This window comes from Bison bison, unplaced genomic scaffold, assembly GCF_000754665.1.
Source record: "Bison bison bison isolate TAMUID 2011002044 unplaced genomic scaffold, Bison_UMD1.0 scf7180017864368, whole genome shotgun sequence".
In the NCBI taxonomy this organism is placed as follows: Eukaryota; Metazoa; Chordata; class Mammalia; order Artiodactyla; family Bovidae; genus Bison; species Bison bison.
In genome coordinates this window covers 2,237,803-2,264,107 of record NW_011494940.1, presented here as the reverse complement: position 1 = coordinate 2,264,107, position 26,305 = coordinate 2,237,803, and the positions used below count along the sequence as shown (strand labels likewise).

Below are 26,305 nucleotides of genomic sequence, written 5' to 3'. Positions count from 1 at the left end.
GGATGGGGAGTCCTGCCCACCACCGCGAGCACTGGGGAGCAGAGCCTGTCCTGGCCCCCGGCCTCAGGAGCTAGAGGGCTGAGCCGGCCTTGAAGAAGGGAGTTTACAGAGCGGGTGCAGAGGGCTGGAGGGGCCCACGTCAGGGACCTGGTGCAGGGTGGGCAGGACGCAGAAATTCTGGGTGGCTGAGGTGAGAAAGCCGGAGCTGGATTTGAGCCTGGGTCCCAGATACTTGTCGATATCTCCCAACCAGAACAAAGAGCTGAGGCTGGAGAGCGGAATCTGGTCAGGGTTGTGGGGAGAAGGGGCCCATGAGGCCGGGTAGGGGTCCCGTCCCCAGGCATGGTCGGGAGGAGGCAGTGGCGAGGAGCCTGTCCCCTGGCATGGTCGGGAGGAGACAGCGGCGAGGAGCCCCCTCACAGCTGAGTGATGCTTGCTCTGCAGGGTGCGTCTGGACCGGAGCCAGCCTGGGGTGCTGGACGCCCAGCCGGGCCAGCGGGTCCGGCTGACCTGTCGTGCTGAGGGCTTCCCGCCCCCGACTATCGAGTGGCAGAGAGACGGGCAGCCTCTCTCCTCCCCCAGGTTTGTTCAGCTCCCCTCCCCTGTCCTGCCTCCGGCCCTGCCCCGTCTGGGCAGATGCCATCCCCTGGTCAGACCTGAGCGCGACCCCAGGGCCTCTTGAAGGACGGGGTTGCTGGGCGGAGGGCTCCTTGGGCAGACCACACTGGGATCTCTGGGCCTTTCCAGAGTGTGGCTAGCGGACAATTGTAAGAAGCCAGCCAACAGGTGACGGCCTGTTGGGAGGAAGTGGAGGCAGACACCCTTCTGGCTGTAATCATAAGAGCTAACATATATGGGCCCTGTGCTGAGGCTTAATCTCTTTCATGTGACGTGCAGAAGAGCTAAAGTGGTGCTGTTTTATCCGCGTGTGACACACAGAAGCTTAACACCACCCAGCTCCTAAGTGACTGAACTAGGACCGAGCCTAATAAACGAGTGTAGGAAAAAAACCTCGAAACCCAAACCAGAATTATTTTGTATCTGAAAACTTGCAATGATTTGCTTGTTGCCAGGTTTTAAAGTCAGGCGTCCTTAAGTAAACGAGAGTGCCAGCAGCTGGAGGGTGGTCAGACCCCGCTGACTGGCAGGGCCCACTCAGCCTCTCACCAGGGGACGGGAGACCCTGACCCCTCTCCCACTCACTGGGAGCCTTGGGATGGCGCCACCTGACTGTGCTTGGCCTCCCCAGACACCAGCTGCAGTCCGACGGCTCCCTGGTCATCAGCCGCGTGGCTGTGGAGGATGGAGGCTTCTACACGTGTGTCGCGTTCAACAGGCATGACCGGGACCAGCGCTGGGTCCAGCTCCGAGTGCTGGGTGAGGCGCAGCCTGAGTGGGCGGGTGCGTGTGGCCAGTGGCCTCTGGGGTCAGGAGGGGCACCGTGGGCATGCCGTGGCTGACAGTGCCCCCTCCTTGGGCCCAGGGGAGCTGACTATCACAGGGCTGCCCTCCACAATGGAGGTGCCGGAAGGGGACACAGCCAGGCTGCTGTGTGTGGTGGCAGGAGAAAGCGTGAACATCCGATGGTCCAGGTGAGGCTCTGTCCCTGGCCCTCAGGCCCTCACCCTGAGCTCCACAGCCCAAACCAGGGCCGGGGGGCCCACCTTTGTGCAGAACGTTGCTGCCACCCGCACCCTTCCCCCTCACGTCTGCTCCCGGCTCCTGGCCTGGTGCCAGGGGAAGGGGCTACAGCGCCCGCCTCCCTTAATGGGGAAGCCCCGCCAGGACCACTCTCTCCTCTGCTGGTCGGGCTACACACCAGAGCTTCTCAGGCTCGGCACTGTCGACATTTTGGGCTGATGGTTTTAGTTGTCGGGGTGCATTGGGGGATGTTTAGCCATGTCCAGCCTCGGGGTGCCTGTAGTACTCCCTCCCACGTCATGGCCACAGAAAGTCTCCAGGTGTTGCCAGATGTCCCCTGGGTGGCGGATGCTCTGCTAGGCTGAGAAACACTGGGCTCCACTCAGCTCTGGGGGCTTTGGGTGGTCTCTTACCCCAAGTCTGCTGGGCTTTTATTCATTCAGCAAACAGTTTGATGCCCCCTTCCTCCTTGCAGTATGTCAGGACGACGCTAGGCACTGGGGATCCTGGTGTAATCTGAGCCCCCCCGACACTCCAGGTGGGAAATAGCCCAGTATCCCCCAGGCTCGGAGGAGGTTTGCCCTGAGTGTGTCTGGATCAGTGGGTGGCTCTGGAGGGAGCCTTAGACGGCCTCCTCCCCGGCCCTGGGAGAACCAGCTCAGCACCCGCCAGGGCCTGGAGGTTCTCCCAGCATCCTTTCCCCTCCAGGAACGGGCTGCCGGTGCGGGCCGACGGCCACCGTGTGCACCAGTCCCCGGACGGCACGCTGCTGATCCACAACCTGCGGGCCAGGGACGAGGGCTCCTACACGTGCAGCGCCTACCGTGGAAGCCAGGCCGTCAGCCGCAGCACTGAGGTGAAGGTGGTCCCACCGGGTAAGGAAGGGCCACCCCAGGCAGCTGCTTGTCTTCGGGAGCTGGCCGTGTGCAGCCGGATGCGGAGGGCATGGGCTCTGCAGTCAGAGGGGCTCTGCCAGTTCCTGGTTGTGTGACTTGGGGCGGGCCAGTCGTCACGTGGCCCGAAACAGCCCTGGGAGGGAACCGCCGGGGCCCAGCTGTGCTGGTTGGCCTGGACGGTCACGGCTGTCGGGGCCGTAGCACCTCACCAGGACTATGCAGGGCGTCAGGCCTGGCTGCCTCCTATCTGCCAGGCTGAGCCCGGAACTGGCCAGGTTAGAGGTTGCAGTCTGGTAGAAATGTTGCTTAGTGAGCAGGACTGACGGTGGGCTTCCAGTTTATGAAGACAGGGACTGGAACCCAGCCAGGGCCCGGCATCACCGGGTGCTCAGGCTGAGTGTTTGTGTGTGTGAAGGTGGTACCTTGGTGAAGGCACCATCCTGCAGGGGCCGCTTTTCACCTCAGTCGTGCCCAGCAGATAGATCTCTTGTCCACATACTTACCAAACTTACAAGACTTGAGACAGGCCAGAGTGCAGATTTAAGTGAGAGAGATTGCTGTCAGGGGGCCCCCACATGGGCATGTCTGTGACTAGGTAGAGATGTGTCTGCATAGGAAGCCAAACTAGAACCAGAAACTCAATTGATGCTGAAGTTTGGTGGTGCTCCTAATGATGCATGGTCACCAAGATGAAATGGTGTGATGGGACTGCCTCCGGGACAGCACACTTATGGCCTCAGTCCGGCTGTCTGTCTTCTGCCCCGTTAGATGAGTGTTGGTAATCTGAGACACTTTCTTTGGGGGAGGAGGGCACTTCTTAAGGAGAAGCTATCTTCCTCTCTAACTGTGTTGGTTCCGTCAGTTAAGCTGTATGTGTCTGCCATCACCCATTTAAGCTTTTTGTGGCATTTCACTGCTTGAGGCTGCCTCACTGCCCTGTTCATGGTCTGGTGGCATGCTGGAACTGCAGTGTTAGTAAGGGGGAGGGGCCTTGAGCTGGTCCCACTCTGGGGACAGCTTGCAAGCTTGCTTTCTCTTTTTTTCTTTATTGGAGTATAATTGCTTTGCAATGTTGTGCTAGTTTCTGCTGTACAACAAAGTGCTCTCAAGCTTTTTACCTAAAGGTTTAAGGTGAGAAACAGAAAATACTGTAAGGTTAAAACATGGGGAGTGGGGCTCACTCTTCGGAATGGGAATGCCCATTACGTGCTGGTTATTTTAGCCATGGTTACTATGTGCTTCAGTTGCTATCTCATTAACTCCAAATGAGAGAGCAGACACAGAGAGCTTATGTAACCGTTTGCCCCAAGTCCCCTGGCTGGAAGGGGAGAGCCACGATGGTGCCCAGCCTGCACCATCACGCCCAGCACCTGCTCACCTCTGCCTGTGATGAGTCCAGGAGCTACGACAGCTGAGATTAAGTTGGTAACGAAAGTGGCGATTGTTAAAAACAAGCATAAACGGCTTGTCCTTTATGTAAATATAGGTGGTCCGCACTCTTGTTACACTGACGAGCCAGCCTTCACAAAGCCGTTGGCTGCTCAGGTGTTATCTACTAGTTGTATCTGGGGGGAGGTGTGGAGGGGGGCCTTCTGCAGCCCCGTGAGGTGACTTTGGGGAGCTGCTGTCAGGCCTAAGCCAAGGCTGAGCCCTGAGAGCCCCTCCCAGAAAGAAAAGGGAGGTTAACTAGACAAATAGACTTCAGTCCGAAGACAGAGCAGCAGAATGAAAGTCGCACGGTAATTTATAAGTTATGGACGTGACGAGCAGGTTTAGAGGGGAGGCGCCCGGCGCTTAGCGCTCAGTATCGCATCAGCGCCACTGCTCATAGCCTGTCCTCCCGTCACTGGCCTGACGGGCTCTGCTGTCTCTGGGGGAAGTGGGAACTGGAAAGCTGGGGAGCTAAGTGACTGAGCTGGGGCTACTGAAGGCACAGAACGCTTAAGTGGGAGGAAACCAGCAGTGACAGACAGACCGCTCTTGCCAACTCAAAACTGCTTGGGGCTGACCCCGCTCTCCTTGTCCAGAGGCCACGGCCATATATTCTGCGGCTCTTCAGGTCTCGGTCAGAGCAAGGGGTTAACTTCCAGAGATGTTTAATCAGCTGGAGAGTCAATATCTGGGGGTCTGCGATGGGCTGTGCACTGGGGCGAGCGGTGGGGGTGGGGGAGAGCTATAAAAGGATAAAAGGAGGCCCACTGCATGCCGAAGCGGGGCCCAGGGCAGTGCAGACCGTGTGCCCTCAGCTGGACACACAGGTGTTACCGGGATACAGTGACCGGCATCTCTGGGAACCTGGCGGTTACAGCGCTGCTCTCCTTTAGGGAAATGACAGGGCAGGTGAGTTTCCAGCCACACGGAACTTTCTCACCACCCTCTCCCCCCCCCGGTGTCTCACAGTGCTGGCCGCCCAGCCCCGGGACCCCAGCAGGGACTGTGTCGACCAGCCGGAGCTGGCCAACTGTGACCTGATCCTGCAGGCCCGGCTCTGCGGCAACGAGTACTACTCCAGCTTTTGCTGTGCCAGCTGCTCCCGTGTCCAGCCGCCCGCGCAGCCCGTCTGGCAGCAGGGACACAGCTCATAGCACTGGGAGGAGGAGGCTCTCGGTCTCCCCTCTCTGGCTGAGGAGGGAGTTCTCCTCCGCAGACACTGGCTTGGTCAGAGCCGCCCCCTGCCGTGGAGTGCCAGCAGCAGCGGTCTCAGCGGTGTCGGCTTCTCTGGCTTCACCGGTGCCTGCTGGGATGTCAAGAAGCGGCCACTTGTTTGCAATAAGGACATCTTTCACTTGACAGTTTCTCTCTATAATTTGTTATACAGGATCAGCTCACTGTGTTCTTAAAGCCAGCTACCAGGGTTCTCACTTTGCTGAAAGCTGGGTGGGGAGGTGTGTCCTATCTGATTGGGGAAGGTAACTAACTCCTGGTGTGTATGTTAGGGAAACATTCTTTGCTAGAACTAGATCTCATCTGGGGTCCAGATATGGTTCATCGCTCCAGTCTCTCTAGCCCTTCCTAGGGAATAAGGCAACCAGCTTTAGCTGGTTGCTATAGTAGCACAAAGTTGGTGAAAGCCCTCAGCAAAGTGGGAGATAATGAAAACTAAAAGCCAGGCTATTGTAAAACACAGTACCAACAGGATGGGGGACGAGTGGAAGGGAGGGCGACGTTAAGAAAGGGAAGAGGGAAGTGGTTTCAGAGTTAGGTCATTCTTCCTCTCAGCCTCTTAAGGCCTTGATGCTAAGACAAGAGGCCTGGTTTCAATGAGCTTCCACGTCCCTTTCCACTTTAACCTTCTCCCAATCCCCCAGAGGACGGGCTGGGCCTAGTAACAGAGGTCTTTCTGGGGCACAGGAAAAACCAGCATTACCGGGACAGGTGATTTCTATTACCAACACTCTAGCTGGAAAAGAAACAATTGCTTCACGGGTGAGTGATACTTCTTGGTCTACCTCTCATTCAGCAACAGAAACATGGGCCAGGACAGAGGTCTTTTTTTCTTTCCAGTTTTAAAAACCATTGAGGTGCATCCCCTTCCGTGTACCATGGCTGGTTTGGCTATAGAAATTGGAAGGTAAGGACTACTTTCTTGGACTCCACTGTTCTCTAGTTAAATCACTATTTGTCAAATTGGTGGCATACTCCAGACCTTAGCTAGCTCTTGGAACCAGTCACAGAGCGGTGGGGTATGGTGAGAGTAAAACTCAGTCTAGACCAGTGGTTCTCACTCTGGGAGCTTTTTCAAGAAATGAAGATGGGGGTCTACTGCCCGGAGATTTTAATTGGTCTGGAGTATGGGCTGGATATGAGGATTTTTAAAAGCTCCCAGATGACTCTCATATATATCCACAGTTCAGAGTCACTGCTGCAGCCCAAATTCTCAGAATGTGAGTCTTGTTAAAATGCAAATTCTGACAACTAGGTCTGGGCTAGGGCAGAAGTTCTGTGTCTCTACACAACTGCCAGGTTCAAGTCTGCACTTGGAGCAGCAAGAATCTGACATCAGAGATGTGCTTAGGAACGACCGGAGGCTCGAGTATGAATACAGATAGGAACTTTAAGAGAATACTAGCCCCAGTGAAAGATTTTTCTAGCCATCAAACTAGAGATCTGCGGCAGCAGTAGAATGCAGAGAGGACAAGACCACAAGGAACTAAAACTCATTCGCTAATAGAGAAAAGCGCAAAGAACAGCTCTTCATGGCAAAAGCTTCTACCACGAACATTTATTTTTGTTAAAGCAGATTGTAAATTCTCATCAGTACAAATATATATATAACTTACATCTGATTGTAAGGCCAACATTCGAAAGTAAAAATGAGATGGGATCTTATGTGGTTACCAGAGGTCAAGTGGCTACAACTGAAAACAGGATGTTCGGCTCACCACAAGAGGGAGGGATGCACGCACGCACGCACACATAACACACACACGCAGTGCTAACAAGACTGGGCCCTCCATCCCCACAAAATTTGGAACAAAACTTAAAAGGACAAGACAAAACCCACCAAGACCTACATGACAAACCAACACGGTAACCTGCGTTCCCGTCTCATGGATATGATTACATCATTGTCACCTTAGTGTTAAAGGATTAACACCTACATGACAAACCAACATGGTAACCTGCGTTCCCGTCTCATGGATATGATTACATCATTGTCACCTTAGTGTTAAAGGATTAACATAAGGAAACTGCAGCAGTATAGAAAAGAAAAGACATTCTCTATTTAGATTGAACCCATTAAAATAATGACATTAGAATTTTTCATTAGAGGTGTAAAACCAGGACAATACTGCTTGCTCTTTATTTAAAACTACTACCTAGCTGACGGTACTGGTCATAAGCGTGATTGTTGTTGCAGTGTGCTACTTACAGTAAATGATACCAAGTGAGCTAGGGATCCCACCTGCAACTTCCAGCCCTTCCTCTTTTTTACTTCAATAGGCATCAATGATAAATCAATCTTATGTACAATTTCTTACAGCTAACCCTTTTACCTTTGGCAAGATTACTTACAACTCATACAACTTTTTAATAGTGAGAACTATTTAAAATATTCTAAATGCATAAAAATAAAGATTTTGGCTTTTTGATATATATTTATAATATTTATTCTTACTCAAAATGGAAGCTCAACTTTACCCCTAAGATACAGCTCTGCTGGGCAGCTCCTGACGGGCCCTGCTGGGAATTCCAGCAGCACAGCCTGCCTCTCGTCCCAAGTCCCGGCACAGGCCACCCTGTTCTTGATCTTTAAGAAGGCCAGTGCTGAGAGCAGGTAGATGAAAGGCCTGAAAAACTAAGGGAGATCGTTTCGCTTCCCGTTGTGTTGTATATTCCAGTAAATGTGCTTTGAATACAGATTCCTGTTCAGATACTTCTGCCTCTCTGTTGCCAGAGACTGGTAAGTGGCTGAGGGAGGCGGGGCAGAGGATGACAGCTCCTTGACTCTCTTAGTCTAGCTGCAAAACAGCTCTTCCCTAGGAACGGGTCTCTCCACTTTCTCAGTCACCCCATCCACATGCTATGCCTGGACATGCCCTTGGGGACCTTTGGGATTAGTGAAAAGCATATTGGTTGGGAATGCAAAGTCCCCTTTGCTCCTCTGACCTCCACCCCCCCTGCCCGGGCCTAAGTACAGACAAAATACATAAGCCATAAGGACTGCTTAAAGTTCGATTTCAAAAGTCTTCTGTAAATCACTGGAGAAAGGATTGGTGGGGGAGGGGTTAGTACGCTGCTTGGACTTGCTTTCCAAGGCTGCCCACTGGGCCTCGAAGGGATCCACTGTGCAGGTGCCTGCAGGAGCCTCAGTCTGCTTGTCTCCTGAGGCCAACCTGCTGTCGTCTACGCCATTGAGAGCTGCAGAACCGTTGAGGTGCTGAGCAGGAGGCTTAAAGAAGGGACTGGCAGTAGCACTGCTTGTCTCGTACTGTGGGAATGTCTGCTGCTTGACCAGGCTGGGAGACTGATGGGGCTGGGCAGCCTGTGGGTGGCCTGTGGTACCAAACACGTTGGCGACCATCTGGGAGGGAGTGATGCCCACCACGGGCACGTTAGAGGCTGGATAGGTCATCCCGTTAGCCACAGGATAGGACTGGGCAGCGACAAAGGCTGGCTGCAGGGGTGGGACCACGCCCACTGGCACGGGCTGAGAGGTGAGGAATGCATTTCCTTGGAAAGGTGGCACTGGCTGGGAGATGGCAGTGGGTGGGGGCGGCTGGAGAACCGGCTGCGGAGGGGCAGCTGAGGCCTGGGGCTGCTGAGCCCGGACGCTCTTGGACACCTCCTCCAACCAGCGGTCGGCCTCGGAGGGAGTGCGTCTGTGACCAGCCTGGAAGAGACCTGGAGAGACAGCACCGGAAGACTGACCCCACTCGGTCCCTGGAAGCAACAAGAGGAAGAGAGGGAAGAATCAGGATCTTCAGGGGCTTTTTTCTTCACCTGATAATCTCGGTTATTTGAATGATCGTAATGTAGAACAAGCCCCCCCAGGGGGATAGTCTGTGGTTTTGGTAGGTGGGAGGAAAGTCTATTACCAGCTGAGGAGGTTTCCTGGCAGGACAGGGAGAACCCAGGAGACCTCAGCCGTGTGTCTGTGGTCTACCTCAGCCGTGTCGGGAAGCTGCCAGAGATGGCTCAACTGCACAAAACTGAAGCTGCTGGCTGGCATCAGAACCCTGGCCCCACTGCTGTGGCTCATCTATGGTCCAGAAACCAGCTTGCACACACTCTAAAGAGCTGAGGTGATTCACCTTCTGCTCTAACAGAATGAGAAGAAAATAACCAGGGACTTGCTGCCGGCCTTTCAGACACATGTCTTCCTGGTGAACTGCCTTTTTGTAGCCTTTTTTGTAGGCCTGCTGTTGTAGGAGGCAGGCATATCCACAGATCTAGATCCAGACACAGGCTCTTTCAAGGGAGGGCCTGGGGATCTGTGTCTTATGAAAGCTCTGTGGGTAGCTCTAGGGTCCTAAGAACTATCAATCTTATCTCTAAGAGCTCCTCTCTGACACCATCCTTCCTTAATAGTTTATTTCCAAAAGGGATCCCACTTTTCCTAAAAGGACTCCTTCCTGGTTCCCACTAAGGTAAATGGCTGATTTTCACACCAAGGTCACTTATCTGATCCCAGAATCCTCACCACCATGTGTGGTCACCTTACCCGAATGTGTGGCTGCAATTCCCTTGTTAGCAGCATCAGGGGCATAGGCCCAAGGGTTGGTTTCACGCACAGGCATTGCTACGGGTGCTAGAGCAGTAGGGGCTGGCTTAGCAGCAAGCACATGGAAGGCTGAGTCAGTGCCATTAGCTACAATGGGAGCAGACAACATTGATGGAGTTAATTCATGCAGGGTGTACAGGTGACCCCTTGGAGCTGGGTCAGTCAGGCCAATATGCAATACTGGTGGAAAGATAAGACAGAAAAGTTGGTGTGGGATAACCATGCCATCTGCAATGAATACACAAACGTTCTGGCAAAGACGGAATCAGAGGCTGTAATTAAAATGGGTGTACTGATAAAGTTAAATGACTTTTAGAAAAACATGTTTATGGGGAAAGAGGTAATAAAGACTAAAAAACAATTTCAAATTAAGTTAAAAAGAACTGCTTTGTATTACAAGTAGCAAAAATCTATTCTAGACATAGCTTAGCCTTTGGCATAATGATAAAGTATCATCTATCACAATTTCAAAAGATCAGATTATGCCAACAATGGTTAATACAATCATCCTTATTATGTGTGAGGCACTACTCTAATAGTGCTTTAGTGCGCATCATCTCAAGCTACTCCATCCATGGGATTTTCCAGGCAAGAGTACTGGAGTGGGTTGCCATTGCCTTCTCTGATCATCTCAATAAATTCTCTCAAAAACCCCATATTACAGTTAAGAAATCAAACTTGGTACGTGTTTTCATTTGCTTAATTTATAATTTGCTACAGAATTAATTTAATCTTTTTACAAGATTTTTTTCCCCTTCAGTAATGTTTGTAATGTCAAGGCACTTACTGTTTTTTCTTGTCTCCCTTTAATAAAATCCAGTCCTTGCTCCTTTACTCCAAATGGCTATCCCATCAGCTTCTACTCCTTCGCCCAGCTCTCTATACTTGGTATAGAGCAGACAAGCAGGCACCTTCTGCCTTACACCATAATCATTCTCTCTTTAGGACTTGGCAACTATGCTTATGGCATTGGTGCTATTGACCCAGGGCTTGCCTAAAAGACTAGCTTATCCAAAAACTGCGAGTCCTCTAAAGGCAGGAAAAGGACTATATTCTATTTATAGTTTTGTATACCCACTACCCTGTAAATAGGCACAAAGTCAGCTGAATGTAACAGGAACTATATTCAGAAAGACTTGGGTTTACATCCTGGCTGTATGATTTGGGCAATTTACTTAATCTTTCTGAGCCTAATTTTCCTTATCTGTGATGCCTATCTCAAAGGACTATTGTGAGGATTAAATGAGATGAGGAAAATGCATGAGTCCTTACCATGATGTACATGGCAGACATGCTGCTAAGTGCCCCATAAATAGTACCTATTACTGTTGGCAGTGTAAGTATCTGTTAGATGAAATGAAAAGCCACCTGATGCATATGAATATTAAGGTTTTGTTTTGTTTTTAAAGAGACTCCCTCCTAGAGGACGAGCATGTTACAGCTTTTCAACAGGTGCAGGCAAAAAAAGTCTGCACAGCAAAACTTCTTCTGAGCTCTCTCCCAAAAGAAATGAAGAAAGATCAATTATATAAGCTCAAATTCTAACATCTGTAATTTAAGTTATATAGGCTCTTTGTTGACCTTTGAGTCAGTCAGTTCAGTCGCTCAGTCGTGTCTGACTCATTGCGACCCCATGAATCGCAGCACACCAGGCCTCCCTGTCCATCACCAACTCCCGGAGTTCACTCAAACTCATGTCCATCGAGTCAGTGATGCCATCCAGTCATCTCATCCTCTGTCGTCCCCTTGTCCTCCTGCCCCCAATCCCTCCCAGCATCAGAGTCTTTTCGAATGAGTCAACTCTTCGCATGAGGTGGCCAAAGTATTCGAGTTTCAGCTTTAGCATCAATCCTTCCAATGAACACCCAGGACTGATCTCCTTTAGGATGGACTGTGGACTTCCTTGCAGTCCAAAGGACTCTCAAGAGTCTTCTCCAACACCACAGTTCAAAAGCATCAATTCTTCGGCGCTCAGCTTTCTTCACAGTCCAACTCTCACGTCCATACAAGACCACTAGAAAAACCATAGCCTTGACTAGGTGGACCTTTGTTGGCAAAGTAATGTCTCTGCTTTTGAATATGCTATCTAGGTTGGTCATAACTTTCCTTCCAAGGAGTAAGCATCTTTTAATTTCATGGCTGCAATCACCATCTGCAGTGATTTTTGAGTCAATACTATTAATTCAGTATCTCTGAAAACAACTTTTACTAATTCTTCTATGCTACAAAGACTAGTTTTAGGATACTTGTTATAGAAGATGAAATGAACTGAAGAGCCAAGAGAAGTGCCTTTTTCTTTATGGGACTCTTGTGAAAGGGCAAAGACTAGGTGAGTCCAGTCTTGGCACCATTGTTATTTTGGGCCTGACTGTTCTCTGTTGTGAGATGGCTACTGTGTACATGGAAGGATGTTTACGGGCCTCCCTGGCCTCCACTGGGATGTCAGTAGTAACCACCCCCTGCCACACCACAAAACCCAAACATCTCCAGACAATGGATGCTAAATTTTTCCCAAGGGGGCAAAATCACCCCAGCTTTCTTTACTGTGGTAAAGAAAGCATGAAGCTAGAACCAACTCTGATGACTGCTGTTTCTGGAGAACTGGTTGGGTGCTTTGTCTCTTAACAGTTAAGTAGCAAATAAAGCAGTGGGTTGGGACTACTGATGCTCCTGACAGGATGGAGTGAAAGGAGGGCAGGCACATGCAAAATGCAGACAATCTCAGGAAACAGGAGGGAACAAAGCACAAAGACACTGTCGCACAGGGAAATGTAACGAACCTGAGTCAGTATCAAACAGGGAAACGCAGTGGGTCTGACCAGGTCTTGGGAAGCTCAGGATGCCAACTTACACTAGCGATCAGTGTCGTGAAAGTATTAGTTTCAAAGAAAATCGCAGGCTAAGTGAGCACCAACCTTGAAAGGCGGGAGACTGTGGTGCCACCACCGTCACTGGTTTGGTCATTGGGGCGGATGAGAAGGGATCCTCAGAGGGTGTGCTGAAGGCACTGGTGATCTGTGAGCACAGGGAGCTGATGCTCTCTGCTTCGCCGTCTACCTCTGGCACTGTAAGACAGACAGAAGATGGCTCCAGACAGAAAAACGGAACAAGTCTGGAACAGAATGGTGTCACGTGAGATGGCATTTTACACTGCCTCTGTTATTTGTGGAAGAAAAAGACTCAACTGTCAGGTGGGGCTATAAAAGCAACTTCAAGAAACTTACCACTATTCACTGGCTTTTTACATGAGAAGGTACAGAATGCTAACAATTCCTGCAGTAAGGTCTACCTTCCTCCCTTGCAAATCCCCAGATTTCTGTATTTCCTCTCCTGTGTGACACTGTTGAAAACACGCTGTTCTCTTTTTGTGGCAAGACTTTTGTTGCCAGTGAGATTTTTCTAGAAGACACATGCAACCTGTTTGTCTTCCAACCAGGTCCCAAGCTGGTGATGTGAGTGAAGTTCTAGAGGCCCCCAGTGACTCTTTTGAGAAAAATGGGTTAAAGTCAGGGGCACCAGTGGGCACTCAGTCCTTTTCTCTGTCATAAACTACGACAGTGTGATCACTGTCATTTTTCTCCAAAGTGTTAACATGAAAACGTGAACTGAGGTCTAGGACTCTAGAGGCTTTGTTCTTAATATTGACTCTGGAATACTTCTGTGTCACGGAGGAAGCTAATTATATGTGTTGAAGCTCTGTCTGCTCAAATGTGAAAAGAGAATAATGGTTTTGTTTCCCGCCTGCTCCAGAGGGAAATTGAAAATGAGGTACTTGAAGCATCTGGAGTTTTGGTTTTTATAGGAGTTGAGAGGTGGGTAAGACCCTCAGTAATGATCTAGTTTAACTGTTCTTTAGGTCGAGTTTTATCCATCAAAGAACTTAAATCTCTGTGCTTTTGTGCCACCAGCAGTGACAGTGCCCTACTGAGACACAGCTTCCTCAGATTCTGTTATAGCACTGGCTCAACATGTCTGAGAGCAAAGTAAAATAGGGCCCAATAAAAGCACTGACCGGATCTGACACTTTAGCTCCGGATCTTATGATGAGGATAGAGCTAGTGGGGTTGGCTCAGCTGTACAGAGGCCACACAAAGGCCTGTGTGACAGCTCTGAAAGGTAATGAGTATGTGTGAGCAATCCCACTGTCTCTGATGAACAACAGATCTTAGATTTATACAGGAGACCCGTTTAGAGTTTCCTCCCTAGGGAGCCAACCAGCCACAAGGACAAAGAGAACTTATCTATTTCTTCTGGTACATCTGACAGTGGTGCTATTTAACTGGATGTGTTTCCAAAGCCTTTTAAATTAATTCCGTGCTGGGTCCCAAATGGCAGAATAAGAAGGGAAACTTGAGACCCTTGATGTCTGAAAGCAGGTACACTTTCATCAGGACAAATCACAAACCGTGTAACTCGGACTAGGAATTCCCATCATGGCTCTGTTAACCTATTGCTGAAAAGAAATGAACAACTCCCATCTCTCTCCATGAACCTCCATTTTCTGCCAATGGGAAATGATACAAGATATACACAGCCACCAAACAGCCTCAGAAGAGGGGTAGATAGTTTGATGGGATCAGGGACTCCACTGGAGGTGACGTGACACTTCAGTACCTGAAGTTGGGGATGCCGTGTTACCTGTGTGTTTTATGGGGAAATCAGTCTTCCTCTGCATAGTGGAAGGCAACTCATTGATGCGCAGGGACAGTTGGCGTTTAAAGGGTGACATCTTCTGGCTAAGAGCAGGAAATCCTCGGAAAGAGCCTTGGCGAGCAAGCTGTTCAATTGGTGCATGCCGGCGTGGGATGGCGTGAGGATTGTTCATCTCCAGAGAGGCAGTGGCATCCAGAGTGGGAGAGGTGGGAGAGGATGGGGAGGTGGCAATGTTGCCAGGGGCCACTGACGAACCAACAGCTGTCTTATCTGTATCAGCTCAAGAAAGTAGGAGAACGAGGACCTTAGGGCAATGTCTTCAAATGATTTGAGCTCACACCACTGAGGAACCCCAAAAACCTCCTAGGTCATTTTACCCATTTACTTCCCTATGTATCTCAAAAGACAGGTTAGAAGCAGGGCTCAGATCTCCTGTTTTTCAGATAAATAAAAGGTTTAATAATCTACTACATGTCTCATGGTATATCTACTATTCCCATGTAGTAATTAAAACACTGAACAAAACTAAACAAAACAAAAAAAACAAAACTATGAACTCTTAATGTAAGGTCTTTTAAAGAACAATGGTGCACTGTTTGCAATGTCTGCTTGCTTTCTGGCCGGTGCGGGGGGACAGAGGACTTTAGAAGTGGCAGAGTCAGAAGGGTCTAAACAAACTTAAGTTTGATTAGATGTTAAGTCATAAAGCAGGCACGGACAACAGGCTCTCTTGAATAAAAGCATACAAAAGTAAATTTTAAATTGGAGCAAACAAATACAAGACTGTTTCCATGTGAATACCTGCTGTAACACACTCTCATTGTGGTCAATCTCTACTTCCCCCTCACTCCCCACAATCCTCTGCAGATGCTAGGACTCAAGCATTTTGGCAGTTGCTGTAGTAGCAAAAAGTATTATTTGGTGGTATCAAAGAATATGCTTCCAGTCTGAAAATCACTGAAGCACATTAAATAACAGCTATACACATTCAATTGTCTAATTAAAATAGCACTGTGTTTTTTTAATTCTTTGGTATCCTGGCACAAATGTTGATAAGAAATGAAAAAATCATAATCAATACTTTAATTTCAAATAAAAACATATATTCTTTTTTTGGCTTAAAAATTAAAAGCTGTTTGGGTATTAGATTAATGAGTGCGTGCTAAGTCGCTTCAGTCATGTCCAACTCTTTGTGACCCCATGGACTGTAGCCCGCCGAGCTCTTCTGTCCATGGGATTCTCCAGGCAAGAATACTGGAGTGGGTTGCCATGCCCTCCTCCAGGGGATCTTCCAGACCCAGGGATTGAACCCAAGTCTCTTAAAGCTCCTGCATTGGGAGGCGGGTTCTTTACCACTAGTGCCACCTGGGAAGCTGATGTTACCTAAAATGGCAGGTTTAGAATTAAAAGAATATAGTAAAAAATTAGAAAAATTATATTAATGTATATTTAAACCAAACTTTTTAATTTAAAAATACTCCTTGTTTTGGGTTTCAGCCCAAGTTATACACAAGAATGCAAAGCATTTTTTCCCTAAGCCCTATCACTCAGTTCTAAAATACACTGGCCTCAACTTCAGACAACAGCCTCCTGAGTGACTTGAATATTTGGACAGGCATTTTTGCTATGCTGCCAAGTGTACCTTAAAAAAACTCACATTCTGCAAAACCACACACTAAAGTTAATGGGGTTATGGGAAAATAGTGAGGGGCCAGCTTCTCAAAAATCTGTGGCCTTTTTTCATGAAAGTACTAAACAGTCATAAGCTAATAGAGTATCACTGAGATGTCTCTGCCTGCATTTCCACCTGGTATCACCATCTGTGGGTCCTTTGCAGCCTAAACCTGGGACTTGCACTTCCTTCAAGATGTAGGTCCTTGATAGGATTTGCTTTTCATAGAGATCAGATGCATCAGAATTAAAAAAAAAAAAAATCTGTTCCAGGATACAGGTTTTCCCAATTTTGCTTTTAAATGTCTTTGCAACTTGTTCAACTGCACTCTCAGCTTCCCCAGGTAGTTAAAATTAATGGACAGAGTCAATACTTTGAAGCCACTCTGTTTAGATTTTCAGCTTTGTTCTTAAGGTCTTCATATGTTGCTGAGTTCTCTATGCCCCTGACAGCTTCCAAATATTAACCTGTTGGGAAAAGCTGTTTTAAATAAACATACATTGTAGTAGAACAAATTGTACCTTTCTTGGCATCTTGGATTTGTTTCATAATCTCCTCTCTTTCTGCTTGCTCAGTGGCTGTGGTGACACGGAATGATCCTTCTCTCGTGAAAGTGGTTCGACTGGCATCGAAAGTAGCAGTCACTCCACATTCCTTCTCCCGCTTCTGCTTACGTTCTAAACAGGCTGCAAAGGCACAGCCTACAGCATGGCTCAGTCTTTCACCCTGTACATAACAGAAGGTTTAAAAAACGTTTTTACAGTTATGGTGTCAACAACTACAAATTAGCTGGACCACAAATAAGTCTGTTTTCACACAGGCAAAATGTTAGTAATTCCAGCTTATTAGATTTTAGTGTATTAATACGCCAAATTAATCTAAATGAATAATACCTTACATCATGCTATGACCCTCTACTGCAGTAGGCACCGGGTCAAGTGGCCATTGGTAGCCTGGGCCCTGTCAGCAGCCACCAACACTTTCTTATTAGTCATAGGTTCCTCTGTCACTTGTGTCGGCTCTGGCCATCAGCTGAGAAGACACTGCTCAAAGTTCCAGGCCCTAAGTATTGACGCCCAAACCTCTACTTGCCATGCAGGGGAATAATAGGAATATTTACCACGCATTTCTAAGCAACAACTGGAAAGAGGGCATTTTTCAGAGCTTAAATTTTCTGCCAACATGTCTAGGAACAAAAGGCACAGACTTAAAACTTCAGATAAATACAACTCCAGCGATAAGAAGGAATCAGGTACAGGAAAGCTGAGCCTTCTCAGTCTCCCTTTCTGAATGCTCTTCTCTTGCCCTGTTTGGGCCCTCAGTGCTTACAGGCTCTCTCCCATACCACCCCTATTTTTTTTCAGCTCTCTCAAACCCCAACTCTACTTCCCAACCACACAGAGGCAAAAATAAAACCATGTTTTCAGCTACATTTTCTACTTGTACAGGAATTAAACAGATAAGCCTGAATTTTTGGTGTGTGGAAGGAGAGGACGGTTTGTGAAACTAAATATTGTTTTAAAGATACACTGGATTATCTAGAGTAAATTTAATAAATTCAACGGATTCTTTTTTTTTTTTAATCAGGGTTTTCTGTATTTTAAACACTATCCCTAACTGTGGAATAAAAGGGTTAGAGGTGATACAATAACTGCTGGCATCTTTTAACAGTGAGGAGAGATATCTGAGAACAGGGAACCTTTTGTGGAGTTTCCAAGATCATACCATGTAAGCAGCTGCTCCTACATATGGCTCCGAGTAAGTAATTTCACTGCATTTTATATGCCAATATCAGATACCATAAGGAGAGGTAAACGTCTGAGACACTTCTGTCCCTAGGATTTCACATGATGGTAAACTGTAAAGTCTCATTTACAGACTGACAGACTCATTCTCTGTGAATCCACATGAGTTTCATGTAACTACTTAGCAGGATGATAAATGGGTAGGCATGGAAGCATGCAATAGGAGAGAGAGCAGAAAGAATTTTAGAACCCATCTGCATTTGAGCACAGCTCTAGTACAAGGACAGAGCTATAGGCCAAAGAAGCTTACTATTTCTGCTCAGCCTTATGGCAGAAGTTCCTGAAGACAGACTTGCCCTCAAGCTCCATCCCAGACTCACTGAGTAAAAAACTCTGGGGTGGGGCCCAGTCATCTAATTTAATGAGCTCTCCAGCTGATTCTGATACAGAAGAACCACTGTTTGATACCAAACAGCCTGAGGACTATGATTTGACAACAGAATGGTTTTAAAATATAGCAAAACTCTGGATTTTACAAGTGTAGCAATAGCAAAATACACTGCTTTGTGACTTACGGTATGAGAGAGGAAGAAAGTGTAGTTTAGTTACTTCAACCCATTTTCAAAGCACTTGTGTCAAATCGAGGAGGAGCAGCTTTAACAATATCAGACACCATTTTGGAGCAGTTAGCATGAGCCAGGTCCTATGCTAAGAGTGCTTACACTTGTTACCTAATTTAGTCTTCACAGCTGTTATCTCCATCTTATACAAGTGGATACCAAGACTTAGAAAATGTTACATAACCTGCTCAAATCCCATGGCTAGTAAAAACTAGAAACAGGACTGGAACCCATATCTGATTCGGAGCCTGAGTCTCTAATACTTATTTTTACAACTGCTTTTTAAAAAAGCTTCTGGTCAATATTAGAATATGACCACGACTTCCTTTCCAGGTTAAACCTTGGCAAGAATTCACTGAGTTGTAGCCTTTATGAATAGCTACCCTGCCTTACTCTGTCTGGACTTTTAAAAACTCAGAAATCACATACTCAATGCTATCCTATAATTAAATAATTAAGATCATCATCACCTAAGAGACTCGTTTTTCATATCAGAATTCTGGGTAATTTAGATGAAAGATGACAAATTTGATTATTCTCTACTTCTAAACAAAACCAAAAACTTCTACCATGTAACAATTTCTAGCACAGCTCACTGTACCATAATTTAGTATTTCTATTTTTTTAATTAAAAATATACTCCAAACTCAGTTCTTGTGGTAGAGTCTTTTTGCAAATGAATTCGTAAGCACCTTTCAAATACCAATATCTTCTACCCAGACAAATTAGCAAATACATGTAAGGATCTTGAAAACAGTTCTAATCATGAACAGTTTTCTATAAAGTTTAGCAGCCACCATCCCCAGAGCACTTTTACTTTCCTTTAATAATCTTGGATCTCAGCCAACCATCTTGTTCTGTGAGTGGTGGGGTTACATCAAGAGTGTGAACTGCTTGAATAAAAGGGGTGAAAGCGGGCTCGTTTAGGCGCTTACAAGTTCTGTAACAGCATATACTTGTTAAAAATGCAGTGGAAACTGGCTGAGCCAACTGGGAAGAAGCTTGATGACTGTGGCTAGTCATGATGCAATTCAGGCTACTGGACTCACCGTGTCCTTGACGGCCATGAAGCAGTGACAGATCCAGCGCCGAGTTGTGCCATCACGACATATATAAGAGAAGGCCCTATCAAAGTTCCTATCTGGGGCACAGAAAGAAACTTTTTCTATTGTCTGGTCAACTATGAGGTCCTAGAAAAAGGGAAACACAAAGGAACAGTGGACTTGAGAGGTCAATCAAGTTTCTCAGAAGAAACACGGGATGTTCATTTCACAACACAGAATCCCTACATCTAATGCATCAGGGCTGCGGAAAAGCTTATCTGAGCCAGAAGTTGAAATACTAAGGAGAGAAGAGAATACCTAGAAGAGATCCCCAGAGGCACTCTCCACAGATGTTTCTTTCCCTCACCTCATCTTCATGTTCTATAATACACATGCTTGCTGATTCTAGTTTTACGATGGTAAATTCCATGTTCAATTTTACAGTGTATGTCAAATAATAATCCAATCCCCATATAAATTATACTCAATAACATAATTTCCAGAACAATTTTATGTGTTTATTAACTTATTTAATTTTGAATACCACTGAATGGCACAGTATATATATAATGTAAACATCACACAAAATGTTTTTTTTTAAATACTGAGGCTCTTTGGTGCTTCTGTGTGATGTTCCAATGGCCTAAAATCCCTAGATGCTGAGGTGGTGGCTGGAAGTGCTGAAGCACACAAACAAAATGACTTTTATAAAGCATTCCTGTTGCTCCACAAACAAACTTGCCAATCGTTTAAAAGTTCTGCAATTCTGTTGGCTCATTCTAATTTTATTTTGCATAACCTTGATTACTATGCATTTCCTCTTCAGTATCTCTTGCTATGCAGGAGTTACTGATACAGTTTAAGCGGGAGCCCTTTATTGATCATTCGCATTTTTGCAACATTTCTTCTCTGCGCATGATGGGTACCACGGTAACAAGTCATCCATTCCTATTATTCACTGTGGGGAGAATTAATTAATTCCAGTGCTATAAGTAACCACCAGGGGGCAACATCACTTTCTAGTAATAACGATTGTGTACAGCAATTAAAGATATAGCCTCCACATACAACAAATTTCATCCAGTGCACGAATGAAAACTATACAAGTTCTTAAAAATAAGCTAATTAAAATAGTTGTTTCCAACTATAATGTACATTTAAGACCACCAGTTCTCTTACAAAAAACAGTCAAAAGAATTAAAAAGTAACTAAATTAAATCATTTAAAGTATAATAGGTAAGCTACGCATGAAAACTGTTCTTTGCCTGCTAGGCTTTCTTCTCCTTCAGGTGACATCTGAGTTTTTGTTTTTTTTAAACTGCCTTCTGTTAAAATTTCTCCAGATTTTAGGTCTCTTAGAAAGTTTTAATTAATGATTAAATGTATGTGTATAAGTAACACCTTATGCTCTCTAAGGGCAGAGTCTATGTCTATTCTTATTTAGGTACTTAGGATCATTTTTTTCTTTTTCTTTTTTTTAAAATTAAGTCTTTATTGAATTTGTTACAATATTGCTTATGTTGTTTACGTCCTGGTTTCTTGGCCATAGGGCATATGGGATCTTAGCTCCCAGACCAGGGATCGAACCTGCACCCTCTGCATTGGAAGGTGAAGTGTTAACCACTGGACCAGCAGAGAAGTCCCGGATCATTTTTTTCTAATGCAAAGTGCTATGTACATTTAAGATATTGTGTGGACTCTTAAATAAATGTTAACTCATATGAGCAATTTACTAGTCCTTAAGATTTCACTTAAATTGAGTCTTCAGTTAAATAGTAGGTTAATGAGTTCAAATATAACTTACTAAAAATAGTGTTTTATTAAGGAACAAGAAGAAACTTTAGATGTGGTCTATTCTTTTTTTTTAAACAGTGGCAAAATGCCTATAGTATTTTACATCAAATTTGTGGGGTAAACTTTTTTTTAATGTGTCAGAACAAAAATAGAACTCAGATCTTAACATTAAATGCAAATACACTGTAAGCTAAACATGCTGTATCATGTAGAACAAAATGCTCAGAGAATTCTATTCTTCATAAGGTAAATGAGTAACTAAATTGGTTTTCTGAACATTAACCAGTCTCTCAGAAGATCGTACTTTGGACAAAGTGGAAGGATATAGAGTGACTACAACATCTTAATGGCATTATGTTTGATCACAGGGATAAAAAAACATATGAATAGTAACATTTAAGCTTATGAAAGTTTTACCTTAGTTTTTTCATCCACAACTCTGAGTCCATCTGCCGATACCCACAGGACTGCCTTAACAGCTTTCTTTCCAGTCTTTTAAGAGAAACCAAAAAAGAAGAGGGTGGGGGGAGAGACACACACATATATAATATTGAAAAAAAAAAGGTCATATTCCATAGAAAACACTGACTTCTGCCTTCCATAAGTCACAAGTACAGATGGAGTCCAAGGTTCAGGAGGGGTGCCCAAAGCCAGATACTCAAATCAAACTGCAGAAACATTCAAGAAAAAACAAGCCAAAGCCATTATTTTAGAAACACAAAGCAAAACAATAAGGTAAAATTAAGTAAAGGGTAAGGAGGATAAACGGAATAAAAACCAAGATATCACATTCCGTAAAGGGCAAAGAATAAGTAGATTCTTCACCCATTTCAAAACTCAACCACGAAAACCAAGAGTTAGATAAATATTAAATACATAAGGAGTTACACCACAAGTAGCTTCTACGAGTGTATTCAGAGTAGAAAGTAATAGGTAAGTCTAAATTGAGATGCTGACCATTCTACTATACTTTGACCCCAATGTGTATGGCTGTGCCCTTGGTCACCTGAAATTTTCATATTAAAAACCCAAGAAATCTTCATGATTCCTTTAGCAATCTTTAAAAAGCATTACTTATTCTCCCAGGATTAACACAGAACTGCTTTAGTTTTTAATTTGACATTAAATGCAGACAGACATTTTGGGGACATAGGAGGATTAAAAAACCTGGAAAAATATTGTCATTATAATATAAATTCCTTTTGCTGGCTGAGAAAAAGCTTTGGCACAAGTCACATGAGAACAAGCTGATGAATGATTTCTCCTGTGATGGAATGAAAATGGGACAGGGGAGTTTCTAATAGCAATTTAGCAGCTTCCTTTCTTTTTACTTGCTCCAAGGATACAAACAAAATAAAAGCAAAGTGAAGGCTCAGAATAGGTATCAAAACATCATAAGAAAGTATAGATCAAAAGAAATCTGGTACTACTCTGGGAGGGACAAAGGAGGATAAAGAAATGCCTACCATTCTCCACTTTACATGTCCAAGCCCAGCACTCCTCAATAAAGCACGGCCTTATTTAAGTGAAATGTGTAATCCACTCTGGCTCCAACTCCACCATCACCTCAAATCTGATGAGAGCCTATTACATACCGGGCAATAGAAATACTTGAGTTCACAGTCCACTGAAAGGTGACACTCAGATAAAAAATAAATAATACAGTAGTAAATGCTATAGCTTCCCTGGTGGCTCAGACAGTAGAAAATCTGTCTGCAATGCAGAAGACCTGGGCTCAGTCCCTGGGTTGGAAAGATGCCCTCGAGAAGTGAATGGCTACCCACTCCGGTATTCTTGCCTGGGAAATCCCAAGGACAAAGGAGCCTGGTGGGCTACAGTCCATGAGGCCACTAAGAGTCAGACACGACTGAGTGATTAATGCTTTCAAGTGCTTTAGTAGAGCTGAAAACAGTTTGTAACAATGTCAGAAACAAGGCACGGTCAAATCTATTTGTGGAATTAGGGGAAGGCTTTTTAAAACTGAAGAGTGAATTGGGTACTAAAATAATTTTTCTAGATGCCCCAGGTAGGAATAGGAATGCAGGGAAGTAATAGAGGTAGTAGACATCCCAGGCAGAAGAAACAGCAGTACAGGATATGGAAGCAAACAACAGAGCAAATCTGGGCCCTATAAATACTTCAGTGCGGCCTCAAAGTGGGGAGGCACAGTGGGATATAAAGAGCAGGAAAGACCTAGACATGGAGGACTGTGTATGCCTGCTAAAGAATTCTATCTTAATTCTATGAGCAATTAGGAGCTTCTAAAAGTATTTTGGACATGATTAAACAGATTTGCATTTTTTAAATATCACTTTGGCAGCACTGTAGAGGAGCTGGAAAGAGACTGATAGGAGGCAGAAATACCACAACAAGATCCCAGGTGAGAGAAAATGAGGGTTGTGTTCTCTTGAGTGAGATATAGGGCTGGAGATGAGAAGTCTGAAATGGTGAATGTAAGAGAAATGTTGAAGACCCCTCTCTGTTCCTGGCTTGGGTAACTGGGTGGAGAGGGTACCACAAACTAAGAAAACAGAAGAGATGCAGAAGCAAGTTTGAGAGGGGGAGACTAGGATTCCAGTTTTAGACAAGCAATGTTTGAGATGTGTGTGCAACATCCAAGCAATTGGATATACAGATCTAAATTCAGTAGAGAACTCTTAAGATGGAATTTTAGTTTTGGGAAACATCAATCGTGGGAGCAATATGAGGGCCAAGGACAGGAGAGAATATCAATAATTAAGGAATTGGGAGACAAGAAATGAAATATCAGAAAAGGAATAGTGAGGAGAATGTAGAGAGATTAGCATCACTGAGACCAATGGAGAGGAGTTTCAAGAAGTAATTTGTGGTCCAAAATGTCAAATGTTGTAAAATGACCAAGTAAGGAAAGATGTGAAACGTGTCCATTGGATGTAGCGATGAGTAAGGCACCACAGAGTGACAGCGGTTGAGGTGGCTGGTTATTTATATTTTTAGATTGGCTAGGTTATGGTTGCCTAGTTGTTTGATCGAACACTAGCCTACATGTTGCTATAGAGGTATTTTGCAGATGTGATTAACATTTACAATCAACTAACTTTAGGTAAGGATTTCCCAGGTGGCTCAGTGGTTAAGGTTTGACCCCTTGGTCAGGAAGATCCCTTGGAGAAGGAAATGGAAATCGATTCCAGTACTATTGCCTGGAAAATCCCATGGACAGAGAGGCCTGGTAGGCTACAGTCTATGGGGTCGCAAAGAGTCAGACATGACTGAGCGACTTCACTTTGCCTTTCCCTAGTGACTGAAGGGCAGCAGCAACTTTAGGTAAAGGAGATAACCCTACCTTTGATAATATGGGTGGGCCTCATCCAGCCAGTTGAAGGCCTTAAGGGTAAAACTGAGGTTTCCCTGAGAAGAAATTCTGCCTGAATTTCCAGCCTACTGGTCTGTATGTGTATACACATAGAGAGAAAGACAGACAGAGGAGGGAGGGAGACAGAGAAACAGACTGTGGTTCAGTTTCTCTGGAGGATCTAAAAAAGTGGAATTCAGACTAGAATGGGTTGAGAAGTAAATGAAAGGCAAGAAGAGTCTACATATATTAAATACTTTCTTTAAAAAAGCTTTCCTACAAAAAAGAGCTGTACTGCAACAGGGGACAGGCAGAGGATCAAGGGAGGTCCTTTAAAAATTGTGGTAAACTAACGTGCTATACTAGAAATAGAATGGATTTTGGAGTAAGACAGATACAAGTCTGAATTCAATGCCACTATTCATAAGCTAAGGAAGTTACAGAGTCCTCTGAGTTTCTACTTCCTCATCTGTAAAGGATCTGTGGGGTTGGTAAAAGGACCAGAGTTATATAAGCACCTGGAATTTAAAGAGGGCAATAAACAATTAGTGTTCATTTATTGCTACATTAATAAACTTAAAAATTTCTCCCAACAACAAAGCTTCTTGAAAGAGTAAGACACACTTTCACCAACGACAACAGATAATGCTTATCTGCTGAATGACAAAAGCCTGTGGAAAGATGGAGACTAAAGCCCCAAAAGAGTAATGTAGAGAACAAAGTCGTCAAGGAGGCGAAATAGGATGAAGCCAGAATACAAATTTTAGATGGGAAAGGAAATGTCCCTTCCTTGAAACAGAAGGATGGAGTGAAGCCGAGTACAAATGAAGACAGATTAGTAAAGGAGTGAGTGACAAGTTGAGGAAGTTTACTTCAAAGAGCCACAAATTCATCTGATCAGGAGATGAGATGATCTACTTTGCTAGGGAGAAAAAGGTAGGCAGATTTAAGAGGGTAAAGACTTAAACAGCAGTATTGGGGCAGTATAGTACAGCGACTACACAAACTCTGGAACCAGGCTGTTGTCTGAGTGTGAATTCTGGTTCTGCCATTTATTAGTATGATCAAAGGCAAATTACTTGACCTCTCTATGCTTCCGATTCCACTTCTGCATAACGATGTTAATAATGTCACATACCTCATGGGATTATGATGAGGATTCAATAAACAGACATACCCATCAACAACTATAACTGCCCGTATTTAACCAATGCTTAGGTAGTATTAGAATAGCAAGGAGAGATAAGAAAGCCTTCCTCAGCGATCAAGGCAAAGAAATAGTGGAAAACAACAAAATGGGAAAGACTAGAGATCTCTTCAAGAAAATTAGAGATACGAAGAGAACATTTCATGCAAAGATGGGCTCGATAAAGGTCAGAAATGGTATGGACCTAACAGAAGCAGAAGATATTAAGAAGAGACGGCAAGAATACACAGAAGAACTGTACAAAAAAGATCTTCACGACCCAGATAATCACAATGGTGTGATCACTCACCTAGAGCCAGACATCCTGGAATGTGAAGTCTAGTGGGCCTTAGAAAGCATCACTATGAACAAAGCTAGGGGAGGTGACAGAATTCCAGTGGAGCTATTTCAAATCCTGAAAGATGATGCTGTGAAAGTGGTGCACTCAATATGCCAGCAAATTTGGAAAACTCAGCAGTGGCCACAGGACTGGAAAAGG

The 26,305-nt window shown here is 45.3% G+C and overlaps 2 protein-coding genes across 13 annotated transcripts in view; one reads left to right on the top strand and one right to left on the bottom strand.

The window, feature by feature from the left end:
* PAPLN (papilin, proteoglycan-like sulfated glycoprotein) overlaps positions 1 to 5,949 on the top strand; it is a 36,316-nt gene extending 30,367 nt beyond the window's left edge. Inside the window, exons 23-27 of the mRNA XM_010855796.1 lie at positions 445 to 582; positions 1,250 to 1,377; positions 1,484 to 1,592; positions 2,350 to 2,516; positions 4,938 to 5,949. Coding sequence (XP_010854098.1) covers positions 445 to 582; positions 1,250 to 1,377; positions 1,484 to 1,592; positions 2,350 to 2,516; positions 4,938 to 5,122 — 727 coding nt within the window. The 3' untranslated portion in view covers positions 5,123 to 5,949. The remainder of the gene's footprint in view (positions 1 to 444; positions 583 to 1,249; positions 1,378 to 1,483; positions 1,593 to 2,349; positions 2,517 to 4,937) is intronic.
* A 795-nt stretch (positions 5,950 to 6,744) lies between these two features.
* Positions 6,745 to 26,305, bottom strand: part of NUMB (numb homolog (Drosophila)) — a 163,754-nt gene continuing 144,193 nt past the window's right edge. For 5 of the 12 annotated variants that reach the window (XM_010855785.1, XM_010855790.1, XM_010855788.1 and 2 more), the window contains 7 exons: positions 21,707 to 21,781; positions 19,502 to 19,642; positions 16,609 to 16,813; positions 14,401 to 14,694; positions 12,678 to 12,827; positions 9,703 to 9,849; positions 6,745 to 8,921 (listed from right to left, as the gene is read on the bottom strand). In XM_010855785.1, the coding sequence (XP_010854087.1) occupies positions 8,206 to 8,921; positions 9,703 to 9,849; positions 12,678 to 12,827; positions 14,401 to 14,694; positions 16,609 to 16,813; positions 19,502 to 19,642; positions 21,707 to 21,781 (1,728 nt within the window). In that variant the 3' untranslated portion in view covers positions 6,745 to 8,205. Of the gene's footprint in view, positions 8,922 to 9,702; positions 9,850 to 12,677; positions 12,828 to 14,400; positions 14,695 to 16,608; positions 16,814 to 19,501; positions 19,643 to 21,706; positions 21,782 to 22,755; positions 22,994 to 26,305 lie in introns of those variants that run through there. The other 7 variants (XM_010855789.1, XM_010855791.1, XM_010855792.1 and 4 more) reach the window with 5 other exon arrangements.